General features: G+C 44.2%; 1 protein-coding gene across 1 annotated transcript in view; it reads right to left on the minus strand.

Annotated features, from left to right (window-relative positions):
• The window catches only part of MAN1B1 (mannosidase alpha class 1B member 1), a gene marked incomplete at its 5' end in the record, with an annotated part of 24,012 nt that extends 16,272 nt beyond the window's left edge, over positions 1 to 7,740 (minus strand). The window contains 5 exons of the mRNA XM_009636319.2: positions 1,625 to 1,734; positions 3,493 to 3,653; positions 4,724 to 4,860; positions 5,536 to 5,644; positions 7,675 to 7,740. Of these exons, the coding sequence (XP_009634614.2) occupies positions 1,625 to 1,734; positions 3,493 to 3,653; positions 4,724 to 4,860; positions 5,536 to 5,644; positions 7,675 to 7,740 (583 nt within the window). The remainder of the gene's footprint in view (positions 1 to 1,624; positions 1,735 to 3,492; positions 3,654 to 4,723; positions 4,861 to 5,535; positions 5,645 to 7,674) is intronic.
• Between the last annotated feature and the right edge of the window lie 3 nt (positions 7,741 to 7,743).

The raw sequence follows: 7,743 nt of genomic DNA on the forward strand, positions 1-7,743 counted from the left end.
TATTCAACAAGGGTGGGGGATGAAGGGAGGGAGAGCAGCCCTGCCGAGAACGACTTGAGGATGCTGGGTGATGAAAAGCTGGCCATGAGCCAGAAATGTGCGCTGGCAGCCCAGAAGGCCAACCCTATCCTGGGCTGCATCAAAAGAAGCATGGCCAGCGGGGCGAGGGAGGGGATTCTGCTCTGCTCTGGTGAGACCCCCCTGGAGCCCTGGATCCAGCTCTGGAGCCCTCAGCACAGGACAGACATGGACCTCTTGGAGTGGGGCCAGAGGAGGCCACAAAAATGATCCAAGGGCTGGAGCCCCTCTGCTGTGGAGAAAGGCTGAGAGAGTTGGGGTTGTTCAGCCTGGAGGAGAGAAGGCTGCAGGCAGACCTGATTGCGGTCATTCAGTGCTTAAAGGGAGCCTATAAGAAAGATGGGGACAATTTTTTAGCAAGGCCAGCTGTGACAGGACAAGGGGTAATGGTTTTAAACTAAAGGAGGGGAGATTTAGACGAAATTCTTTACTATGAAGATGGTGAGGCACTGGCACGGGTTGCCCAGAGCTGTGGTGGAGGCCCCATGCCTGGAAAGTTTCCAGGCCAGGTTGGACGGGGCTCTGAGCAACCTGATCTGGTTAAAGGTGTCCCTGCTCCCTGCAGGGGGGGTTGGACTGAGTCACCTCTAAAGGTCCCTTCCGACTCAAAGCATTTGATGATTCTACGATATGCTTAACAATACAATCCTCAGCTAATTTACCACATACCAGGTTTTTTTCATCTTCCCTGTCTTATTCATTGCTTTCTGCTAAATTTAAAACCAGTTATACAGAATTATTTCTCTTGAACTTTTAATTTAATACAATAAAGGAAGAAAATTTACAATTTCCATCTTGGGCAAAGCCATGTCTTTTTCCATGGTTTACTGAAATCTTTGCTCGCAATTTGCCATAAAGTTGAGCTTATGTTACAAATCCAACATGAACAATTTCAAGCCCATTAGCCAAAATTTTGCAAAATCATAAACGAAGATTTCTAGAGTTGGAAACACTCCAAGCAAGAAGCATAACTAACCCCATACATAGTAATCTAGCAAAAGCCAAATGCACCACATTGTAACACGACATGTTTATCATAGCAGAGCTTCCTCATATGAACCCAGAAAGCAGAACCACAGGTTCTTTAATCCACAAGGACAGCAGCTGCAAAAACAACTTCTACAGCTTTCTGGTGAACCTTAAAAGTAGTTCAGTTTAATTCAGGGAGGAAGTCACTTTCCCTGTATTTGCAGAAAAGAAAAACCACAGCTGAAAAAGAAAGCCATCCCTTTCAAGCCCTCCCTCTTTAGCCGATGATCCTCTCCTGGAGAAAGGACGGGTATGTCTGCCTCCAGCCAGAGGCTGTATTTCAAAGATTTGTCAGTAAAATTTATTCTCAAATTCTGAATGCTAGTAAGTGTGAAGGCTGTCATGGTGGAATAAGGACACTGAAAGGCTTGGATGTTCTAGGTAAATAATCTTTCACAAGTTTTTTGCTTCCTTTAATTAAAATAAATAAATAAAATAGATGTGTGTGAGGAGGAATTGCACAACTCCAACTATAAAAGTGAACAGAAATAAAAGTATCATTAACTGCACTATTTACCTGGTTCCTTCTGGTCTTCAGCTTCCACAGATGAAGGTTTTTCTGGTTCCTTTATTTTACTAGATGGAGGTTCAGTGCTTTGGTCAGGTTCTATCACTGCTCCTCTCCAGCTGCGAATACAAGGGATTGTAATTTGATCAGAGCAAGTCACGCAAATGAATGAGACTTCTCTCCGCATTTCCGTTTTCTCACAATACTTTGATGAAGCAGGAGTTGGATTTTGTATCAAGGACCAAAATAGCTATGTTGCCCACTAGTTAATTTTTCTGTTCAAAGAAAGTAATTTGCACCAGAGAAATTTTATTGGATTAAGAAATGTATCTTACAGGCTCTTGGAATTTCATTAAATATCTTGGCAATGGAATTTAATAAAGAACTTCTAAAAAGAATTAAAACACCTGAGAATGCTGCATTAGAAGTAATTTCTTAGAATCCCAGGTTGGAAGGTACCTCAAGGATCATCTGGCCCAACCCTTCTAGGCAAGAGCCCAGTCTAGACAAGATGACCCTGTCTAGCTGAGTCTTGAAAGTGTCCGGTGTCTATTTTGTTATCTACCAGTTCTGAAATGATCATAGGAGCTGCTAACACTAAACAGTACTGCACAAATGATGACCATAAAAAATCATGAATAAGCACAAAGCCACTAAAAGTACTTGCTTTACCTCCAAGGGGTTCACAAGCCTTCCCCACCACCACAGATAATAAAAATCTGTAAAAACCTATTTATGTAAGAATCTCTTGAAGGAGAAGTCTTTCAGAACAGACTTTGAGTCAAGCCAAGTTCACATCAAGATTAAACAATCTTGACCGTACTGTTTAATATGTAGACATGTTGCCTTGGAGTTCACGACACACCTCCTAAGTGAACCAGGCTTACAGGACCTTTGAAGTTTATATTGTTTACAGATTTATGACTCACATAAATCCCATCATTTCATTCTTACTTTCATTCTTTAAAGTTGTAACTAGTCTTCACTATGCTGTCATTGCTCTCCTAAATTCTCCTGTTAGCACCCGTTTAACCACGAGTTGCTGTATAAGCACAGGAATAAAACACTTCCAAGTCGTTCTGGAAGATTTCAGAGAGTACCAACAGTCAAAATGCTGATGCAGGCACAGTTCTGATGCTATGACCAGCTCATCTGTGCCGGTGCTGAAAAAGACACAAACATATAAAAAAATAAGCCTGGTGTTCCCAAGTTACATCCCTTCAGTTATTTCCAAATCAAAATATTTCAATCAATAATTAACTTAGGGAATAACTTAGTATAAATGTAACCATGGCAGCACAGACTCTCTGTAAAAGATTCTACTGTATCAGCACAAGGGGTCTTTGACCTGTATGATTATCTTCTGTAGGAAGGAGCTAGCGATCTTCTACAGTTACATACACAGAACTACACACACGTCTACAGCTTCTGCCAGTTCCACTTGGGCTTGCTGTGTTTCGAGGCATCATACCCCTAACCAGCACTGACACTGGTATAATTATCCAAGTCTGGCCCAGGACAAAGACACTTGTGACAACATTACTGTATTGATACTGGTGCATTAGTATTTACTACAAAACAAACAGCAGAAACCTACAGTCACTGAGAATTCTCCTGAGCATTAAAGAGTGTCTAAGTGCATTAGAAATACAGACAGCCTTGCAGTAAACAGTAAAAACAGAAAAGCTGCACATTCATCGGAATTAAATAACTCAGTCTAGCAGCTCTCAGGCTAGACCCGAGAACAAATATATGCAAGGAAAGAAATCAGCCTCAGACACAGACAACAAAAAGCCCTTACAATTTTCACTCCAACATCCAATAGATCTTGGCGGGGGCAAGGGGGGAGCACTGTAAATTCCTGGCAACACTTCTACCTGATAACAGATTTCTCCGTTTTCTCTTCTTTATCAGCCTGGACCAGCTCTTCTACAACCCTGCCAGTATCATGTTGGGCCTTCAGCCTCACATCCCTCCGTGGTGGCTTGATCTGAAGATTGGAAGGACCACGCCGAACATGAGGCAGTTTTGGCAGCTTCTGAGAAAATAAAGAAAAATAAATGTGCTTGGTATGTTGCAGAGATGGTAAAATTTCAAACCATAAATCTACAGCATTCCAGTGTTACGCATAACTTCATATAAATCTTAGTTTGGTATTGTATCAGCATGCAAGTTCCACCCTAAACAGAAGGTATGCTCAAGACCTTGGGTTTTTGTTTGTTTTAAACTTTTGGTAAAATTATCCAGTTCTTAATTTTACACTGATAAATTACTTTGAAACTACCTCTACTGCTACCAGATATTAATTTAACACAAGTCACTGCCAAAGGATTGTAAAGATACTTGATGCCATTTTACCAGGCACAGTAAATTTTTATTAGAATTAGCAAAAAGCATGCAAAAAAAAAAAAAAGCTTACACAATGCCATGTTAGATAATACCAAGAATTACTACACAGTAATACATGTACATTTGTGCACGATGAGGGAAAGATTTAATACAAAATTTCATATTCATTAACTGGAAATCCCCACATTCACGAGGTAAATCCACGAAGAGCAACAGTGACCAGCATTCCTCTCCTCCACTGACCCACACTGTCAGTTCGTTTCTTTCCCATCGCATCCTGCACAAATGTAACCCCTCAAAACCTACTCACATCTGTTCTGTTTGCTGCTGGTTTTCCAGCTATCAGAAAAGCCACCCCAATTCAGTGTGACACTGACTGCATCCTACGTCTCCTTGTCAGCCACCACTCCTTTTGGGCTCCTCAGAACAGCAAGACTGACGTCCAGAGCACTCCAGGTCCAAACCAATTAATCACAGCAGGGAAGTGAAGCCTCAAGTAAGAGGTCACTGTGACCTAAAGTCCTGTCACTCCTAGGTATACCAGTGATTAACAAATAGTATACGGAACACTTAAATAAAAAAGGTAAAGCCAAGAAATGCTATACCAAACCCTCCCTGAGAGGAGAGTGTTCTACCCAGCATAGACTTTAATTGCAAGTTATAACTTCTTTCTCCTCAACAACTGTTGGAACCAAGCACTATTTGCAGCTTTCACAGACTCTTCGGTAGCTTTATAAAACTCATTTCTTCTCATAGTACCTGCAGTGAAAGCTCTGGGTAGTCTCCAAGGTTGGCATCTGCTTTCTGGGGTGCTGGTAAAACGGCTGGATTTGCCAGCTTTAATCCAGGAATTTCTGGTTCTGCTCTCTGATCATCCAAAGATTTGTTTGTTAGACCTAGACACACAAAGCTGCTCAGCACAAGGAATTAACAGTTTAGGCTCCAGCTAGAAATTTGTAACAGTTTGCTGCGTTCACATACCAGATGCATCTCCAAAAAGCGTTTCCATTCACAAAACATTGATAAATACGCACTAATTGTTAGATGCAAAATGTCTTTTAGTATTAACACTCTCCCTAATGTACAAGGAGGCTGCTAAAAGGCACATGCTTTTTTTTTTAATTGCTATTATTTTAGCTTCTCAATACAGGCGGTAAGATAATATTGAAGGTAAATGTGCCTTTGTATTGTAGAAAAGCTTGGAATTTCTAATCTGATGGAAAATCAAAACCAAGAGCGGATTATCTTATCCCGCTGTTTAGGTTTGGGTTACCGATATTTATGTACGAGCATAATAAAAAAACCACTCACAGCCTCCAAATCTTAATCAACTAAAATAAAACGTTGCTCTAGTTGACTAAACAATGATAAACAATGAGAAAGCATACGAAAAGTATTTCTGATTAAGCAGAAACAAGTCCTTGGAACATGTCACATAAAATCATCTCACAACTGCTTTAATGGATACACCCAGTCTTTGTCAATAAAAATTGAAACTAGTTATAAGAACTACGACAATCTCTTAAATATAACCCTGCATTCCGGCCATTCTGAGCCATACAAGCACGTACTTTTCCATGGTTCCCCCATGCTTGTGTATGAGATGACTCCACAGACTGCCAAGAAGGCAAACAGGAAGAGAATTACGCTCCGCTGTAGTCGAGACAGCTGCTTCCATTTCTTTAGGAGAGAAAATTATTAAGAGGAAGAATATTTAGCACAACATTAAGAGCCTACTCAGTCAAAAATAAACTCTTATCGGTTCATTCAGAGCAAGAAACACAAAACCAAGCAGATTTAATTTTACCCTCTGTTTCCAACTGCAGACATCCATTGTTTATTTTCTTCGATGACAGAGAAAATAGAAGTATAACATGCTAGCATATGGCACAGCAGGCTCAGAGAAACATCAAAGCCACTTGCTGCAAGAACCTCAGAGGCTGCCAAGTGCTGAGATTCCCAGAGCATCACCTATAGCACGCTGGCTTTCATCACAACCTTGGCTGGCTGACCTGTGCATCTGGCCAGGCATCAACTGGGAGATAAGCGAAAAGCCTCTCTCTTCCCTTCTGACTGGGGAGGCACTGCAGAATACATATGCAAAATAAGGAACAGAAGAAAGTGGTAGGAAAACTAAAAATGTTGCTGCAGCAGAGAAGAAAGCCCCAAAATAAGCTAAGCACCAGTCACTGGGCAGGAAAGCCAGGCACCCTGTCTCTGACGAGCACATGTGGAACTGTCACACAGAACAGGTCCTGCCACCACAACCAACCAACCCACAGCAGTGTGAAAATGAAGTAAACCAACAGAACATCGAACAAGACAAACCCACAATGGTTTTAAATTTAGTCCTGGGCAAAAAAAATGTGTTTTTAAAACTGAAGTGTATACAACAAAATCACTAGAAGTCAGACAGCAAATGCTACATGAGACTGAGGGAGAGGTTTCCTCCATTTAGAGCGAGTGAGCGAGCAGTTGGAGTTAAACATTAACTGCTAAATTGCCATTTTGTTAGTTTTCTAACAGTCCTACCAAAATTCACCAGAGCAGCAATTTGCTTCTACTTACTGGTTTTGGTGTACAGAGAGGGCACTTCAGTGCCAATGCTACACTTGGGAACAACCCACAGTTCCCTACCAGCCACTCTACACCCCGCAGCTCTTCCCATAGCCCTCATCCTCTGGGTAACAGCCAGAGGCTGCAAATGTTTCGGTGAGGAACTGTCAATGTGCTCACACTGCCAAGCCCCACAGCACACGCTTCCTGTTTTCCTCCCACGCTGCTGACAGTACAGTATTCCGGACGCCCTTCTCTACGCACATCACAAGGTGCTGATCCCACTCCTTCACCTTCGGCTCTACCTGCACAGCAAACAATACCATCGCCTCCCCATTGCAGAAGGATGCTTGAAATGCAGCAGCCCTGTGTTTCCTCGGGGTAGGATGGGAAAAGAGGCATTGACTGTGGTGTCTGGGGACGGGTAGGAATGAGGTACAAAAACACATGAGGGCATTTACCACCATCTTACTTTGCTGACAAAGAATAAGGATAAAAGGAAGGGTGAAACATCTTGTGCCCTATCCCCACACCTCCCTAGCTGTTAGTAAGAGAGAAGCTGCCATACTGTGGCCCAAAACAAGCTCCTCATAGGCTTTGCCCGGCCACCTGTGAAGCCTCTGTAGGTGGCCTACCTGCAGCAGGGCTTATCTGGTCCCTTTGGCTCACGCTTCCCGCCCTGCCTCTCCAGCCGAAGCCCCCAGCCCCGGTGAGGCTGCCTGCCCGCTCCCCACGCCCGAAGTCGGTCCCACGCAGCTCTGCTGAGACCCCTCTTCTCCCACTCACACCGCCTTCCCACAGAAAGCAGAACCACTGACAGGGGTCCCCCTTCCAGCCCTGAAACAGGGGGCAAAGGCACCAAGACCAAACCTCACCCCCCTGCACTCCCGCCCAGAGAACGCAGCGTCGCCGCCCCGGTGCCCGGTACCAGCGGGCAGGGTCCCCTCAAACGCGCACAGACACCCCGCCCCAGCTTCGTTCACCAAAATTCAGATGCGACTCAGAGCCCGCTCAACCAGCCCGCACTCCACAGGCCCCTACCAGGTGGGGAGCTGCCACCCGAACCCTGCTCTTCTCAGAGCCCCCCGCCCGGGGCCACCCCTCCCCAAAGCCCAGGGCATACGCAACCCCCGCGGCCCGAAGCCCGCTCTCACCCGCCAGCAGGAGCGTCGCCTCCAGGCCTTGCTGTTATTGTAGCCGCCGGCCCCCACCCCCTCCCCCCG

Source organism: Egretta garzetta, unplaced genomic scaffold (assembly GCF_000687185.1).
Source record: "Egretta garzetta isolate BGI_Z169 unplaced genomic scaffold, ASM68718v1 scaffold143, whole genome shotgun sequence".
In the NCBI taxonomy this organism is placed as follows: Eukaryota; Metazoa; Chordata; class Aves; order Pelecaniformes; family Ardeidae; genus Egretta; species Egretta garzetta.